We start from the raw sequence: 18747 nt of genomic DNA on the forward strand, positions 1-18747 counted from the left end.
GGGGGGGGGGGGGGGGGGAAGAAACGGTTTGAAAATGGAGTCAAAAAGAAGCCCACGTGAAAAGGCTACATGCTCTGTGATTCCAGCCACATGACTTGATTCCAGCTACATGGCATTCTGGAAAAGGCAAATCTATGCAGACATTAAAATCATCTGTCGTCGTTGCTCGGGGCCGGGGGCGGTAGGGAGCAGTGGGCAGCTCCCAGGGCGTTATAACATGAACTATCATGTGACTGCCACCGAGAATATGGAATCACTTCCTCTACAGGACAGGGCGTCTGCGGGTGCACGGCTTTCTACATTCCTCAGAGCCCAGCAGACGCACAACACCAGGGGTGAAGCATGACGTCAACTACAGACTTCAGTTGACAACAATTGGTTCACCGGTTGTAACCAACGCACCAGAAGAGAGCAACGGATGGGTTCACGGGGCGACTGGGTACACAGGGAGGAATATGTGGGAACTCGCTTTCTCGCCATTTTTCTGTAAACCTAAGACTGCTCTTAAAAAATAAAGGCTGTGAATTTGAAAGTAAACGAGTAAAATTTACATGGTGGTGAGAGCATGGCAGGAAGCCCCCTGGCAGGCGTGGAGGGTCAGGCAGGGGAGGGTCCCTGCCTTCCTAAAGCCTGAGGTGCATGGAAGCCGGCCTGCCTTTTGCAGACCTGGACCCGGGAAGTGGGGATGGAGGTGGGAGAAGCGGGGGGAGCCTTTGCGTCAACGTCTCTCTGCACCGTCAGCTTCGTCTCCCCACAGATAGTCCCCGGCAGAAGTCATACAGGCAGGTAGCTCTCCCGTCTTAAAATCACCGCCACCGCCCCCACAAAACTGATCTTGCGTCCCAGGTGTCGCCCGGCTTTACTGTGCTTCTTTGCAGCAAAAGTCCAAGCCCCCTCCAGACATCGGTTTTACAGGCCCTCCAGGTGGTCTGTCTCCCCGGACAGAAGATGCTGAATCCCAGGCCCCCAGGGGCTGGTCGTGAGCCTTGCCCCACCTGCCAATGTTGCAGGATTTCTAGTCCAGCTTTCTGCTACCGTAGGGCTGCCCAGTCTCCTCCTTTCCTGCCTGCGCTCTGGAGCTCCGGTTCCTGCGGGCACCCCTGTTCCTCCAGCCTCTCCCGATGGACCGAGGGGGCTGCGTGTGGAGCTCGGCCCAGTACCCCACCTGCACCCCTGCCCCTGGTCTCTAGGCATCCTGCCTCTGATGAAGTCTCCAGTGTGGTGGTGGAGCCCAGCCTCTTCCCACCTCTGAGCTCTAGCCCTCCTGAATTCTGCTCCCCAACAGAGGGGAGACATCCCCAAGTGGATGAGTCCAAAACACCACTTCAGACTTCCCCTGACTACCCCTCTGGTGACCTCGACCATCTCTGCCACAGCGTCTCTGTCTCCTCAGTTGTTCAGGCTAGAACTTCAGGACCCGCCCAGGGTTCCTCTATCTCACCACTGCTTCACATCTCCCCGAAAATCTTATTGCCTTTGCTTTGAGTGTGAGCTCAAAATTTGGCCACCTCCCCACACCCTCCGTGCTGCCGACCCTGAGCCACCAGCATCCCTCACCTGGACCCCAGCATCACCTCCAAGCTGCATCCACACAGTCCACCCCCCAGCAGCCTGACTCTTCCTCCAGAGCCTGGCCTGATGTCACTGCTCTGCCCAAACCTCCTGCTGGTTTCCAGTCTCCTTCACGGTAAAATCTCACATGGCTTCTCTGACCCCATTTACCCCGCTCCCTCTCTCAGCCCAGCCAACCTTTCTCAGCGTTTCCTTAAGAAACCAGCCTCTGGGCCGCTGTGGGGGCTGTTCCCTGAGCCTGGATGCTCTTCCCCACATATCCACCTGCTCCCCTCTCCTTCAAGTATTCACTCAGCACTGCCTTTCCAGGAATGCCCCTGTCCTGACCGCTCTCCCCATCTCCTTCCTTACTGTCTCCCCACCCCGAGGCTAATAGCCCTTCCCAGCATATTACCTCCATACATATGAACTATATTGCTTACTCCTTATCACCGCCCCCAACACACACTAGAATGTAAGCTCCCAGAGTTTTGTCGTTTTCTGTTAACTGAGGCTTCTGCAAGCGCCTGGCACCTCAGAGACATTCCAGGAACACCTGTGGAATAAATCGCTGAGCCCCAGAGGGTGGGTGGAGGGGCCCTACCTTCACATTAATCTTCGGGGAGACCAGGGCGGATGCTTCTTTCTGCAGCCGGGACCTCAGACCAGAACAGGTGCCCGTACCTCCCGACAGGATGATGTGGCCAAAAAGGATCTTCCAGAGGGCGGGGTTGCAGGAGCTGATGCATTCGAATGCCTTTATGTGGATGCCCAGGTTGTTCCTCTCTGTCAGGATGGACGGAACAAGGAAGAAACTTAGGGGACCAGAGGCCTAGCAGCTCCTGAGCTCCTCCCTTTCCCGGCAGGGACTAGGGAGGCAGGGGCCCCTGCGTCTCAGGCAGTTCGAATGCAGTGGACAAACAGCACTGCTGACTGCAAGGCCCTTACGGGTTCAACACAGCAAAGAACGCGACCTGCCCAGTGCAGTCGTGGGGTCCACTACTCATGACTGAAGAAATACACGTTAATTCTCCCCGCTCATCCGGATGACCTCGCATCAAAATGTCACAGACAGTTATTAATTTTTAATTGAAATTCTTTAGATTAATTTTTATCGGGTATGGTTTCTTTACGATGTTGTTTGTCCGTCTCTGCTGTTCACCAAAGTGAATCCGCTATTCGCACACGCTCATCTCCTCTTTGTTGGATTTCCTTTCCGTTTAGGTCACCAAGCACTGAGTTCTCTGAGCTGTACGCAGGCTCCCGTTAGTTGTCTGTTCCATACACAGTGTCAATAGTGCAGAAATGTCGATCCCAGTCTCCCAATTCGTCCCACCCCCCTGGTGTCCATGTGTTTGTTCTCTTTGTCTGTGAGTTATTCGTTTTTAATGTGTTGGCATCAGTTGCCTTATGAAAGGACTTCTGTAGCCGCAGGGTCTTTGCTCAGGGGCCTTGGAAAATTATCCTGGTCCTTCCTCTCCGGACTCATCCCTCGCCTGTATGGCCTCAGATGCAACGCGCATAGACCTAAGGATGTGAGCGCTGTGGTCCTGTCTGTCTGAGAGTGTGAGGTGCTGGGAGGGATGGCTGGTGCCTATCACTGTGGCCCCAGCTGTGATGGTACCGGCGTGTGACGCTGGGATAAGGACCAAAAAGTCGAATTCACAGGAGCCGTGTAGACATGTTCACCAGCAGCTACCGTCAAAGTCACAGTTGTGCCCACGAAGCTGCAGTCTACCTAGACCCGGAAGAGAACTTTCATTCTGCGGGTGAAGCTTCATCCAACAGCTTCTTCACTTCCCCTTAATATCTGGAGGCATGTGCCGTGTTTTAAACCTTTATCCCCTACACAGCCTGTCAGAGAACACAGAACCCAGCTCACCTGTACTAGATAAAAACGCTGGGTCCTTGCTAGGTACTAATTCTGCAGAAGTTTACTTCTGTCCCCTTTGTCCCTTATTAATGCAACCAATTAGCTTTAAGTTTTGATTTCAGGCAAGAGCTGGCTTTCCTTGACTACTTTGCAGACTTTATTTGCCCAATCAAAGGGAATTTTATAACTCATCACTTTTTTTCCCTGTTCTCCCATGTCTGCCAGAGAGCTTTGTCAGCTCAACCTTCATTTAAAATCTCTAGATCAGCCAGATTTTTAAAGTTTCCTTCAAATTCCATGGGTTTTGCTTCTTTGCTTTGTCTCAATACCTATAGTCCGCAGTATCTTGTAAGTAGGTAGAGTATAAATAATTCATAGTGAAAGAGGCTTGCTGTCCAGGGCAGCATCTCATCACATCTGATGAATGAGCTAACACTTTCTAGTGGGGTTCTTCATCTGTAAGATGAAATAATGTGAGCTCTGGGGAAGGTGGAAAGGCCGCAGCCCACGTACAAATGGTCTCTGCTGTTCAGCACAGTGAATCTGCTGTTCGCACACACCCATCTCCTCTATGTTGGGTTTCCTTTCCGACAGGTATGCTGTTGTTAATTGTTGTTAGTCACTGAGTCATGTCCAGCTCTTTCGTGACCCCCATGGACTGTAGCCCACCAGGCTCCCCTGTTCATGGGATTTCCCAGGCAAGAGTACCGGAGTGGGTTGCCGTTTCCTTCTCCAGGGGATCGTCCCGACTGAGGGATCGAACCCCCATCTCCTGTATTGGCAGGTGGATTCTTTACCTGCTGAGTCACCGAGGAAGTCCTGGAGACTTTCTTAAATAGCGGTAAACTGTGTTTTGGTGCTTAACAAGTGACGGTTGACATCAGGGGACCTTTTGAAATGAGGTGTCAGCTTGCTATTATTTGCTACTCAAAATAGAATGCCCTCCTGGCAACCCATCTTCTGCCTTGCGATGTGCTCATCTGTCTGTCCCCCTCCACGGACTCACCTATGAGGTTTGGCTGGAAAAGCGCTTCGGGGCAGAAAAACCTCTCCCTCCCAAGGTCTATCTCCTGGCCATCAGGAAGCTGACACTTTTGTAGGTAGGAGGGAGAGTTGGCTTCTGCCTTCTCTTTTTCAAAGTCCAAAGCCACAAAACAGTTTTTCTCTTTCAGGTCCCGCGCACACTCCCGATCAGCTGCGGAAGAAACGAAAAGGGTCTGGCTGTGAGTTGAGTTCATGAAAGGATTTGTTTCTCCAGGAGCCTCCTTCTAAAGCTTCAGCTCCTTGCAGGTGTGGGGACCAGACGGAACTGTTGGGGGAAGTACACTGATTGAAAATGTCCACCCTGGCCAGGCACCACAGTAACCATTTGCATGAGCTGTTTTACGACAGGAGGGCCATTTGCATGAGCTGTTTTACGACAGGAGGTCCTGGTGAGGAACAGGGAACTAATAACCTCCACCAACCAGAAGAGCTCGGGAAAGGTCAAAAGGAGACACCACCTGTCCGACCACCTCCCAGAATCCTGCTCTCTGGCATCCATCTTGGCTGAACAAGGCATGCACCACCAGGAAGGACTCTGAGTCAGAATGATTGGCTAAGGACAACCCGGAAACTAATCCCATCACCATAAAATTGCAGGCCATGTGACAGAGCTGTTCTGGTTCCCTTACCTACTACTCTCCACCCGGGAGCCCTTTCCCAATAAAATCTCTTGCTTTGTCAGCAGATGTGTCTCCGGACAATTCATTTCCGAGTGTTAGACAAGAGCCCATTTTCGGGCCCTGGAAGGGGTCCCTTTTCCTGCAACAGAACCATGCAGCGGCAATTTCTATTTTCATCTCATATTCTAGAACCGGACTTCACATAGCTCAGTGTAAAGATTTTTCCTGCAATGCAGGAGACTTGGGTTCTATCCCTAGGTTGGGAAGATTCTTCGGAGAAGGGACCGGCCACCCACTCCAGTATTCTTGCCTGGGAAATCCCATGGACAGAGGAGCCCTGGGGGCTACAGTGCATGCGGTCTCAAAGAACTGGACACAACTTCGTGACTACACAACAGCTCTCTCGTGCCTGCTGACCTGTGACATGTGTTGGGTCCAGCTCTGTGCTCGAGAAGGGTGGACTAGGGATGTTCCGAGCTAAAATGCAAATGTTTGAGAAGCGTCTTCATTTTATATGCTGTGTGCTTTGGGGGGGTGGATAATCAAGTTCAATTTTATTATCGATTAATCTAGGAGGTGATGGTGCTCGCATCCCTACCTGCTACAAATATTGCCTCCGAACAGTTCACAACTGCCCCCTCCTCTGGAGAACTGCCCAAGGCAATGGAAGCCCCTTATTCCAGAAACATCCCACCTTCTGGACTGCTGACAACAGGTTTCAGACTCAGCTGCATCTGGTGGTGTTAGACTTCTATTTTTCATCCCTCATCACTTTTGAGAGTGGGTCAGAGGGCTCTCCCTCTATCTGCTCACCTGGAAATCCCACTGGTCCTTCAGCCCATGGACATCTGACCTCTGCCTGTCACTTCACCTAAACCGAGATGACGAATCTGTCCCTTGGTAATGGCAGAAGGGGGAGAGGTGGACGTTGAAAGCTGACTTTTTCTTGACTTCTTTCCCTCCAACAACTGATGCTGTTGGTCACACCTTTCTCTTTCCTTGCCTCCTGGGTAACACCTTATAGTTTCCCCTTCTTTGCCTGGTTTGGGCTTTGGTGAGACAAGTATAGGTTCAAATTACCTCTTCCACCTCTGCCATTTACCAAGTGCCAAGCTTCCCTGATAGCTCAGTTGGTAGAGAATCTGCCTGCAATGCAGGAGACCCTAGTTTGATTCCTGGATTGGGAAGATCCTCTGTAGAAGGGATAGATTACCCACTCCAATATTCTTGGGCTTCCCTTGTAGCTCAGCTAGTAAATAATCCACCTGCAATCTGGGAGACCTGGGCTCAATCACTGGGTTTGGAAGATCCCCTGGAGAACGGAAAGGCTACCCACTCCAGTATTCGTAGCCAGAATTCCATGGGCTGCATAGTCCATGAGGTCGCAAAGAGTTGGACAAAACTAAGCAACTTTCACTTCACTTTCAGGCTCATTATCCTCGTAGCCTTCCCCCTCCTTGTCTTCAGGAGTGGGACTGATCCTCCCACACAGCATTGCTGTAAGGATGAGATGAAATAATGCATATGTGATGTAACACGTCTGAGTCTGTCCCAGCCGATCCTCACCACTGTCCCTTGCTTTCCTCTAATTGATGCTAATTGCCGCTATTCCTCTGGGTTTGTACTTTGCACAGTTTGGATACAGACCCCTCGCCTGAGAAGACCCGAAACCGCAAGGTGGGTTAGAGGCTTGTTGGGAATGGGGGTCAGGTAGGGTCCACAGGCTGGGACTTAGTCCAGGAAGAGGGTGAAGAGTGGACAGGCACCTCCTTGTCTGCAGTCCTTAGTTCCCTTCCCAGCAGTTATACCTACTAGTCATGGGAAGTTGAAGTCATCTAACTTTCCTAAACCTATTCCTCTTGCAGTGGAGGTAATTGTTTCTACTCAGGGTCTCGAAGCCTAAAGCAATGAGAGGATGTGTGTGGACTGTCTCCTTAGCCTGGTGCCTGTCACAGGTAAGTACTCTGTAAAGCTTAGCTCATCAGCATCAGCGTCAGCATCCCCTCACCACCATCAGCACCATCAGCACCATTACACCCGCATCACCACCTTCATCACCATCATACCCTCATCTTCACCATTATCCTTGCTGCCATCATCAATGCACTAAAGGTCCCTAACATAGATAGCATTGCTTTTTAGAACTAGAAGGAAGATAAGGTAGCCTTTGCTTTACAAATTGAGAGCTGTAGGTGGAGGACGCTAAGGAGGCCGTTACAGCCCCAAGACTGGTTTACCTGGCTGAGAAGAGCAACGTCCTACCTGTGCTCACAAATGAGTGCCCGCTTTCTGACAGCAGATGTAGGAAGTACAAGGTTAGGTCTTGGCCGGCAATGTCCATGTGGAGGGTTGACTGGTGCAAAGGGCAGCCGTCAACGATGGGCACAAAGTACGTCATTCCTTCTCCGGATTCAATTGTCATTCCTCGGCAAGAAAACACACTGGCATCATAATGTCAGGTACAGGGCATTGCTTATCAGTTGTCAGGTCTGCCTGAAGACATGGCAGAGGAGCAATAACCGGATGGGAAAACAAGGGATCTGAGGAGAACACTTGCTTTCCCTGCAGGAGAATGTGCTGGGATGGTGCCAATCTGGGTCAGACCAGCGGCTAAATGCATTGGAGAGGAAGCCTGCAGGTTTTCTAATTAAATCAGACATTCAGGTATTAGCCTTTTCATACTGTTCATGGGTTCTTAAGGCAAGACTACTGACGTGGTTTGCCATTCTCTTCTGCAGTGGACCATGTTCAAGGCTGTATATTGTCACCCCGCTTAATTAACTTATTGCAGAGTACATCGTGTGAAACGCCCAGTGAATTCCAGATGAATCACACGCTGGAATCAAGATTGCTGGGAGAGTTATCAACAGCCTCAGATATGCAGATGATACCACTCTAAAGGCAGAAAGCAAAGTAGAACTAAGAAGCCTCTTCATGAGGGTCAAAGAGGAAAAAAACTGGCTTAAAACTAACATTCAGAAAACAACGATCATGGCATCTGATTCTATCACTTCATGGCAAACAGATGGGGAAAAAGTGGAAACAGTGACAGATTTAATTTTCTTGGGCTCCAAAATCATTGTAGATGGTGACTGCAGCCATGAAATTAAAAGACGCCTGCTCTTTGAAAGAAAAACTATGACAGACTTAGCATATTGAAAAGCAGAAACATTACTTTGCTGGCAAAGGTCTGTATAGTCAAAGCTATGGTTTTTCCAGTAGTCATGTATGGATGTGGGAGCTGGACCATAAAGAAGGCTGAGCACCGAAGAATTGATGCTTTTGAATTGTGGTGTTGGAGAAGACCCTTGGCAGTCTCTTGGGCTGCAAGGAGATCAAACCAGTCAGTCCTAAAGGAAACAAGTCCTGAATATTCACTGGAAGGACTGATGCTGAAGCTGAAGCTCCAGTACTTTGGCCACCAGATCATAAGAGCCAACTCACTGGAAAAGACTCTGATGCTGCGAAAGAGTGAGAAGAAAAGAGAAGGGGATGACAGAGGATGAGATGGTTGGATGGCATCACCAACTCAACGGACATGAGTTTGAGCAAGCTCTGGGAGATAGTGAAGGACAGGGAAGCCTGGCGCGCTGCAGTTCATGGGGTCACAAAGAGTAGGACATGACTTAGCCACTGAACAACAGCAAGGGCATGGCACCAGCATATTCTTATTTTAAGACTTCTTAAGCCAGGAAAAGGCAAGCCACTCCAGTATTCTTGCCTGAAGAATTCCATGGACAGAGGAGCCTGGTAGGCTGCAGTGCATGGGGTCATAAAGAGTCAGACACGACTGAGTGACTCACCCTCTCAAAGCTACAGTAATCAAGGCAAAGTAGTATCATCCTACAGCTACACAAACTGATCTGGAGGAGGAATGGCAACCCGCTCCAGGATTCTCGCCTGGGAAACCCAGTGGACAGAGGAGCCTGGCGGGCTACAGTCCACGGGGTCACAGACAGTCAGACACGCCTGAAGCGACTTAGCACACACAAACAGACTAAGGGAGCAGGACAGAGAACAGAGAAGCAGAGCCCCCGACACAGACAACTGGTTTTCAAAAAATGGGCAAAGACAATTCAATGAAGAAAGCCTGGTCTTTACACAAATACTGTGGGGAACATGAGACCTCTACACACACACAAAACCTCACTCATACTTCATACCATATACAAAAATTTAGTCGAAATGGATCTAAATGGAAAACTAAATGACAATCTCTAGAAGAAAACAGCCGAAAACTTTTTGAGCTCAGCATGTATTTCTTAGATATGACACTGAAAATAAGATCCACAGAAACTAAATTGATAAATTGATCTTCCTTGAAGTTAAAAGCTTCTGCTCTTCAAAATACACATTGAAGAGGGTGAAAAGTCAAGTCATAAACTGGGAAGAAATAGTTGCAAAACTTCTGTCTGATAAAAGACTTGTCCCCAGAATACAAAAAGAATTCATAAAGCTTCAAGATAAACAACTCAATAAAAAACTGAGCAAAACATTTGAACAGACTGAAGCAGATCTGCGGATGGTAAATAAACACATGAAAAATGCTCAGTCTGATTGGTCTTCAGGGAAATGCCGATTGAAACCACAATGAGATACTGCTACACACCTGTTCAAAAGCAGAAATGAAAGACTGACCCCATCAAGGGCCTTGGAGGAACCGGGCCCCTCACAACGGCTGTGTGGGACCACACAAAACGGCCCATGCAACACCACTCTGCAACTAGTTTGGCCAAGTTTTTAAAAAGTTAAACATCCACCTACCATATAACACAGTCACCTCCCTTCTGGGTATTTGCCCAAATGAAATGAAAACAAGTGTCTGTGCAAATGTGCACAGATGGACACCTGTACACAAATGTCCACAGAAACTTTATTGATAAAACTCCCCAACTGGAAACATCCCAAATGTCCATTCCCGGGTGAATGGATGAAGTATGGGCACCCATCCAAAGGAGCATTACTCGGCAGTAGCAAGGGATGAGCTGTTGATACAAACAACAACACGAGTGAGTCTCCAGATAATCATGTTGAGTGTAAAAAGCTGTACAGGAAAGCGTACCCACTCCGGAAGAGGCAGACCCATGTGTGGGGACAGACGCCCGGAGGAGGCAGCGTGTGGGGTGGGGCGGGGAGTGCTTGCAGCTGATGGACAAGTTCATCCTCTTGACTGTGTGGGTGGGTTCAGGATGTATCCACGCCTCAAGGTGTATCCAGCTGTACGCACTGCCGTTCAGCACATGCACCTCAATAGAGATGCTCAGGAAAAAAGTGAGTCAGTGCGGGAGGTCGGGGGGAAGTTCAACCAGGAGGGTTGAAAAGGGCTCGTAGGTGGCTTTTATGCATTTTTCCTTTTTTTCTTATTTGGCAGCAAGGGAGTGGACAGCCAGAGGGATGGGCTGGGTGTGGGCGTGGGCTCCTAGGGGCGGGCTTCCTCAGGGCCACTCACCAGCGGTGTGGCCAGAAGCATAGAGAGAAAGGACTCCTTGGTTGGCTAAATATAAGGCAGGCACGCTGAAGGTCTCGAACAGGATCTGCGTGCGAGAGGCGTGGAAGCAGTCAGGAGGCAGTTTGCCTAAATTCCATGAGCACATGACTCCCCCAGAGGGATCCAGACAGCAGGGTCAGGAATGCTCCTCTCCATCCCAGCCCTACCCTGATGACCTCTGTGACACCGTGTCTCCCCGTCTGCAGAATGGGCCCGCACCCTTCCCAGGTACTGAACGGGTGAGCACCTTCTGCGCAGTCTCAGGACCTACTAGAGGGCATCACGCCGTCTTGTAAGCCACCATTTCCTCACGGTGGGGAAAACGCAGATTCCCAAAGCCTCTGAGAAGCCATTGCTGGTCCCTCCACTGAGGACACCCTTCTTTCCTCTCTCCAAGGGCGGGCGGACCCATACGGACCAGGGTTCTTGGCCTTCCCCAATCAATAGAAATCGACCAGAGGCCAGACAAGACATTCAGGCAAGGCTTGATCGGGGCCCCTGTTGCAGAAGGGTGTGTGTGGCAAGAACAAGTAATAGGTGCTTGGCCGCCCCTGAGTGGGGATGAGCTGCTTCCCGACGTGGGGGAGGCTCGGGGTGTGTCCAGGGGTGAGCAGAGGAGTGGTGTAGGTGGCTTGCACACCCCTTCGTGGTGCTGAGAGCAGGGGGCACACGCACGGCCCCACTTCTGCCAGCACTACCCACTTTCTGTCAGTTTTCCTTTTTTCTTTTTTTTTGCTGCCAGCTCTTCAGAAGTGGCAGTTGAGTTTTTTGGTCTCTTTGTATCTTTCGCTCTGGAATTTGTCCCCAATGCACATGTGTGCAGTTATTTTCGGTGTTGGATGCAGGACTTGGATGCAACCTCAGAAACGACAGGATGATCTCTGTTCGTCTCCAAGGCAAACCATTCAATATCACGGTAATCCAAGTCTATGCCCCAACCAGTAATGCTGAAGAAACTGAAGTTGAACGGTTTTATGAAGACCTACAAGACCTTTTAGAACTAACACTCAAAAAAGATGTCCTTTTCATTATAGGGGACTGGAATGCAAAAGTAGGAAGTCAAGAAACACCTGGAGTAACAGGCAAGTTTGGCCTTGGAATGTGGAATGAAGCAGGGCAAAGACTAATAGAGTTTTGCCAAGAAAATGCACTGATCGTAGCAAACACCTTCTTCCAACAACACAAGAGAAGACTCTACACATGGACATCACCAGATAGTCAACACTGAAATCAGATCGATTATATTCTTTGCAGCCAAAGATGGAGAAGCTCTATACAGTCAACAAAAACAAGACCGGGAGCTGACTCTGGCTCAGATCATGAACTCCTTATTACCAAATTCAGACTTAAATTGAAGAAATGCCAGACCATTCAGGTATGACCTAAATCAAATCCCATATGATTATACAGTGGAAGTGAGAAATAGATTGAAAGGCCTAGATCTGATAGATGTAGTGCCTGATGAACTATGGAATGAGGTTCGTGACATTGTAAAGGAGACAGGGATCAAGACCATCCCCATGGAAAAGAAATGCAAAAAAGCAAAATGGATGTCTGGGGAGGCCTTACAAATAGCTGTGAAAAGAAGAGAGGCGAAAAGCAAAGGAGAAAAGGAAAGATATAAGCATCTGAATGCAGAGTTCCAAAGAATAGCAAGAAGAGATAAGAAAGCCTTCTTCAGCGATCAATGCAAATAAATAGAGGAAAACAACAGAATGGGAAAGACTAGAGATCTCTTCAAGAAAATTAGAGATACCAAGGGAACATTTCATGCAAAGATGGGCTCGATAAAGGACAGAAATGGTCTGAACCTAACAGAAGCAGGAGATATTAAGAAGAGATGGCAAGAATACATGGAAGAACTGTACAAAAAAGATCTTCACGACCCAGATAGTCATGATGATGTGATCACTCATCTAGAGCCAGACATCTTGGAATGTGAAGTCAAGTGGGCCTTAGAAAGCATCACTACGAACAAAGCTAGTGGACCTGATGGAATTCCAGTTGAGCTATTTCAAATCCTGAGAGATGATGCTGTCAAAGTGCTGCACTCAATATGCCAGCAAATTTGGAAAACTCAGCAGTGGCCACAGGACTCGAAAAGGTCCGTTTTCATTCCAATCCCAAAGAAAGGCAATGCCAAAGAATGCTCAAACTACTGCACAATTGCACTCATCTCACGTGCTAGTAAAGTAATGCTCAAAATTCTCCAAGCCAGGCTTCAGCAATACGTGAACCGTGAACCTCCTGATGTTCAAGCTGGTTTTAGAAAAGGCAGAGGAACCAGAGATCAAATTGCCAACATCTGCTGGATCATCGAAAAAGCAAGAGAGTTCCAGAAAAACATCTATTTCTGCTTTATTGACTATGCCAAAGCCTTTGACTGTGTGGATCACAATAAACTGTGGAAAATTCTGAGAGAGATGGGAATACCAGACCACCTAACCTGCCTCCTGAGAAACCTGTATGCAGGTCAGGACGCAACAGTTAGAACCAGACATGGAACAACAGACTGGTTCCAAATAGGAAAAGGAGTACATCAAGGCTGTATATTGTCACCCTGGTTATTTAACTTCTATGCAGAGTACATCATGAGAAATGCTGGACTGGAAGAAACACAAGCTGGAATTAAGATTGGCGGGAGAAATATCAATAACCTCAGATATGCAGATGACACCACCCTTATGGGAGAAAGTGAAGAGAAGCTAAAAAGCCTCTTGATGAAAGTGAAAGAGGAGAGTGAAAAAGTTGGCTTAAAGCTCAACAATTCAGAAAATGAAGATCATGGCATCTGGTCCCATCACTTCATGGGAAATAGATGGGGAAACAGTAGAAACAGTGTCAGACTATTTTGTTGGGCTCCAAAATCACTGCAGATGGTGACTGCAGCCATGAAATTAAAAGACGCTTACTCCTTGGAAGAAAAGTTATGACCAACCTAGACAGCATATTGAAAAGCAGAGACATTACTTTGCCGACTAAGGTCCGTCTAGTCAGGGCTATGGTTTTTCCTGTGGTCTTGTATGGATGTGAGAGTTGGACTGTGAAGAAGGCTGAGCACTAAAGAACTGATGCTTTCGAACTGTAGTGTTGGAGAAGACTCTTGACAGTCCTTTGGACTGCAAGGAGAGCCAACCAGTCCATGCTGAAGGAGATCAGCCCTGGGATTTCTTTGGAAAGCTGCAACTCCAGTACTTTGGCCATCTCACGGGAAGAGTTGACTCACTGGAAAAGACTCTGATGCTGGGAGGGATTGGGAGCAGGAGGAGAAGGGGACGACAGAGGATGAGATGGCTGGATGGCATCACAGACTCGATGAACGTGAGTCTGAGTGAACTCTGGGAGATGATGATGGACAGGGAGGTCTGGCGTGCTGGGACTCATGGGGTTGCAAAGAGTCGGACACGACGGAGCAACTGAACTGAACTGAACTGACTGACCATTTCTTTGCTGGAGGAGAGGTGTGTCCCAGCGCAAGCACCACAGCAAAGGCCAGGTCCCAGGGCCTCCTGTCTCCAGACGTCATCAAAATTCCGACACTTGGACTTGGGACAACTCGCTTGTTTCATCACGATGGAGCAATGAAAGGTAACGGCCATTGTGTGTCACCTACAGGCCAGGCACTTAGTCCAGACATGGCTTTTGGTCAAGAAATCTCTCCCGGGTGCTATGTGCGGGGGGAAGGAGCGCACAGGGAGGCACAGCCTCATGCTTATGGCCCACGGTGGCAGCCCCTAATGGGTGTGATGTAGGAGCCCCCCCTACCCCATCCACATGAGCGCCCAGTGGGCAAGAACGTGAGGCAGCAGGTGGCAGCAGTGGGATGTGAGCACGGGCTGCGGGGCACGCGGGGCACCGCCTCTGGGGCCTTGGTGGGGTGAGTGAATGATTCTCCTGCAAGATGGGGACACTGGGGTCCACAGGACTACGGGTTCTTTTTTCCTTCTTTTTAAAGTTCCCTAAGTCCTTCCTAAGCCTGTTCCTGCCCCTGCACTCCAGACGCAGCCACTTTCGGCGGTTTGTTTTGTTTTTTGTTTTTTTTTTTTTGGCTGGGCTGGTTTGCTGCACGCTGGCTTTGGTCTGGGTGTAGGGGCTCCTCTCCGGTTTCACGGCGGCGGCTCCTCCTGTTGCAGAGCCCGGGCTCTGGGCGCGTGGGCTCGGTAGTTGTGGTGAATGGGCTTAGTTGCCCTACAGCATGAGGAATATTCCTGGACAGGGGATCGAAGCTGTGTCCCCACTGAACCTGCGGTGCGTTGGCAAGAGGATTCTTAACCTCTGGACCAGCGGGGAAATTGTATAGGCTCTTCCGGTGGCGGGACTCAGCGCGGTGTCACTCGGGTAGGTAGCAGGCAGACTTGGTCACATGCAGCCCCAAACCAGGGAAAACTGCCGGCTGCGCCACGGGGGTGGGACGGGGGTGCACCCAGGCATAGGGTGAGCGGGCGCTGTTGGGTCCAGAGCACTGGTGCCCACGGGGTGGTCTGCCCGGTTTCAAGGGATCCTTTGGGTCGGCTCGTTTGGCTAAGGTCATGGGCTCCTGTGCATAGAAGCAGACCCTAGCGGTCTAGTGCCCAGCTCTGAAGCAATTAGGGCAGGTGTATAGTGCCTGGGGTGTGTGACAGGGCCACAAACAGGGGGGTTGGGGTGTGGGCTTAATCCGCTGCCCAAGAGGGAAATTAACCAGCCTCTAGCCAAGACCCCAAGCCAGGTCAAGACAGCCTTTTTAAACAGCCTTCTACATGGAACACACCCCACTGGAGTGTGTTACTCACAAAGCATGCTACCCTCTAAGGGGGTTATTACAGAGCAGGGTCTGGGCCTTGACGATTTACCCCGAGAGGTGAGAACACAAGTCCATCCGCACAAAGGTCAGCCTGTACGTCTGTGCCATTCTTGGGTTCCCCCCCGACTGGACCCTGGAATTTGGATCCTAGTGGAGGTGGGAGGGCAGCTTTCACGATTCAGCTAGAGACCCTTCCCCTTAAAAACACAAAGAAAAAAGCAGCTCCACTCCCCCTGGCCTGGCAAGAGCTTAGAAGGGTCTTCAGGGAACCTGAGGTCAAGCTCCCACTTCAGAGATGAGAAAACAGAGGCCTAGGGATGAGAACCAGCGTTTAGTGAGTGCTTGATGGTGTTAAGCATTGGGACAAGCGCTTTACAGCGTTAACTCATCTCATTTCCATAGCGCCCCCGGGTGATACTGTTATCATCCTCTGAGGGGGGCACCAGGACACCGAGAGGACCAGTCACCCACCCGAGGTCACGAGGCCAGCACTTGAGGGTCTCAATGCCAGCCCGCGCCCTTCCCTGTGTGCTGGGCTGACCCCACACTGGTTTCTCTCCTGGGACCTGGTCCCCAGAAATCCTCTTCAGATACACGTTCATTTTTGGGGAGAACCAGCCCCGCAGTCCAGCCCCGCTGGAAGGCCGGGGCAGGACGGGGAGCTCGGCGCAGAGCCGCAGATGTGGAGAAGTCCCCTGTCCGCAGGGAGGTGGCGTTCTGGGGCCTCAGCGCAGCCGCCCCGGCCGGCTGCCTCTGGTTTGTCTGCAGAAGCCCCCGCCCTCCAGCACTGCTCCATCCTGGGCTGTGCTCACAGGTTCCCCTGCCCTGGGTGACCCACTGGGATCTGCCCGTGGGCGTCCTGAAGGAGAGACGAGGGAGGTGGGAGAAGGCACTGGGCCCCACTCCCTCCCTCCTGGCCCCTCTGGCCGCTGCTCTCCCCCCGCTCGGGCTGCCCACTCAGCCCTGGGGGTGTGTCGGCTCGTTATCAGCCCGGAGCCCTGAGCCTCTCCTGCGCCCGTTCTGAGACCTGGGCTCCCCGTGCCTGTCGGCTCTTCAATAAACTCTTACCAACGCTACCCCATGTGGGCATCCTTTGGTTTCCTCCTGGGATCCTGATACAATTAGGGAGTGAATTCAGAGACAGTTGTGGCAGAAAGGCAGGGAGCGGGCCTGGGGGTGGTGGGGAAGCGCCCGAGCCAGGCCTCATGGCTGGCACTGCAGTTAGTACGAGGCTGGTCAACTTGCCTGGGCCACAGGGGGGCCAGACATTGGGTCAAACATGGGTCTGGGTGTGTCTGAGGGTGTTTCTGGATGAGACTGGCACTTAAGGGCTGTGCTCAGTCGCTCAGTCATGGCCGACTCTTGCAGCCGCATGGACTGTGGCCGGCCCGCCAGACTCCTCCATCCATGAGATTCTCCAAGCAAGAATACTGGAGTGGGTTGCCATTTCCTTCAGGGGATCTTCCCGGCCCAGGGGTTGAACCTGTGTCTCTTAAGACTCCTGCACCGGCAGGCGGGTTCTTTACCACTAGCGCCACCCATAGACTGAGCAAAGCAGATTGCTTTTCCCACAGTGAGTGGTGTGAAAGTGAAAGCGTGAGTCACTCAGTTCTGCTGGACTCTTTGCGACCCCATGGACTGTGGCCCGCCAGGCTCCTCGGCCCGTGGGGTTCTCCAGGCCAGAATACTGGAGTGCGTAGTCATTCCCTTCTCCAGGGGATCTTCCCCACCCAGGGATCCAACCCAGGTCTCCTTCATTGCAGTCAGATTCTTTACCGCCTGAGCCGCCAGGGAAGGTGGGTCTCATCTAATCAGCTGAAGGGCTGACAGAACAAAAGGCCTGAGCTTCCCTGAAGGAGAGGGAAGTCCTCCTGCCTGACTGCCTTTGAGCTGGGACATCCGGTCTTTTTTAAAAAATATAGTCCTTACTACTATTTTATTGATTTCTGGCTGTGCTGGGTCTTCGTTGCTGCCCGGGCTTTTTCTAGCTGCAGCCAGCACAAGCTTCCGGTCCCGTGGCTTCTCCTGTTGTGGAGCCCCGGCTCTAGGGTTTGCAGGCTCAGTAAGTGCGACTCCCGGGCTCTGGGGCGCAGGCTCAGGAGTTGTAGCACACGGGCTTCGTTGCCTGAGGCATGCGGAATCTTCCCAGATCAGGGATCGAACCCGTGTCTCCCGCGTTGGCAGGCAGATTTTTACCACTGAGCCCTCAGGAAATCCTGGGACATCACTTTTTTTGTGGGTTTGGACTGGAATTTAGACCACTGACTGTCCTGGGGTCCATCCTGCTGGCTGCAGATGCTGGGACTTGCCGGCTCCCACAATCCTCGTTGACTCCTTTCAATAATATGTATTTCTCCTTGTTGTCGTTGAGTTGCTCAGTCATGTTCAACTCTTTGCGACCCCGTGGACTGCAGCACAGCAGGCTTCCCTGTCCATCACCATCTCCCAGAGTTTGGTCAAACTCTTGTCCATCGAGTCAGTGATGCCATCCAACCATCTCATCCTCTGTCGTCCCCGTCTCCTTCTGCCCTCAATCTTTCCCAGCATCAGGGTCTTTTCCAGTGAGTTGGCTCTTGGCATCAGGTGGCCAAGGACTGGAGCTTCAGCTTCCGCATCGGTCCTTCCAGTGGACATTCAGGGTTGGTTTCCTTTAGGAGGGACAGGTCTAAATCCCTTGACTCTGCGTGTTTCCTCCACCGCATGTGTATCTTCCCGGTTCTGCTTCCCTGGGGAGCCGCGAACAAGACTGTCTGGAGCAGCGCGTCCCCTCGGGGGAGGGATGCTTCTGTCTCTTTCTTCTCTCTGGCTCACAAGGGCCCCTTCGGGCGCTGGGCATTCTCGAGGCTGCTGTCTGCCATGGCACGACTGAGGCTTATGCCGGGTCCACGTGCCGCCTGGCATGGCCCGCCGCCCGCGTGCAGGGGAGGACTGTGGGCGCCCCCGAGCCCTGTGTTAAATGAGGCGGAGCTCACATCTGTGCTGCGATGGACGCTCCTCTGTTTCTGGGCCGTGGAGGGAGCCTCCTCCCTGGGCAGATGGTGCCTCGGACCGCTGGGCATGCCTGCTGGGTCACTGCTCACCGCGGGAAGTGCCGCTGTATCCGGGGAGTCCGAGCCAGGTGGCAGAACCTGGCTGCTTGCTTAATTAGCTCGCCGATGTCCTCATTAGGCAGCCGCTGCAGCCCCTGCCCCCTCTGGACCCCAGCCCTGAGGAGGGCTCTGCCATCTGCACTGGGCGCACACTCCCCTCTCCCCACCAGTCTTGATGGGCTCCGTCACCCAGTTCAACCCAGTTCAAGCTGAGGCAATCCAACCAGCACACATCACCCACTCCTTGGGGTTGGGGGACAAGCCAGGGGGTGAGGCCTAGAGACGGAGGAGGTCCTGGA

General features: G+C 51.4%; 1 protein-coding gene across 1 annotated transcript in view; it reads right to left on the bottom strand.

The window, feature by feature from the left end:
- Positions 1–18747, bottom strand: part of LOC101118066 (uncharacterized) — a 44860-nt gene that overhangs the window by 10309 nt on the left and 15804 nt on the right. Inside the window, exons 5-8 of the mRNA XM_042238162.2 lie at positions 10538–10622; positions 7351–7512; positions 4431–4619; positions 2156–2337 (exon numbers count right to left, since the gene is read on the bottom strand). Coding sequence (XP_042094096.2) covers positions 2156–2337; positions 4431–4619; positions 7351–7512; positions 10538–10622 — 618 coding nt within the window. The remainder of the gene's footprint in view (positions 1–2155; positions 2338–4430; positions 4620–7350; positions 7513–10537; positions 10623–18747) is intronic.

The sequence above is a fragment of the Ovis aries genome, chromosome 21 (assembly GCF_016772045.2).
Source record: "Ovis aries strain OAR_USU_Benz2616 breed Rambouillet chromosome 21, ARS-UI_Ramb_v3.0, whole genome shotgun sequence".
NCBI classification, from domain to species: domain Eukaryota; kingdom Metazoa; phylum Chordata; class Mammalia; order Artiodactyla; family Bovidae; genus Ovis; species Ovis aries.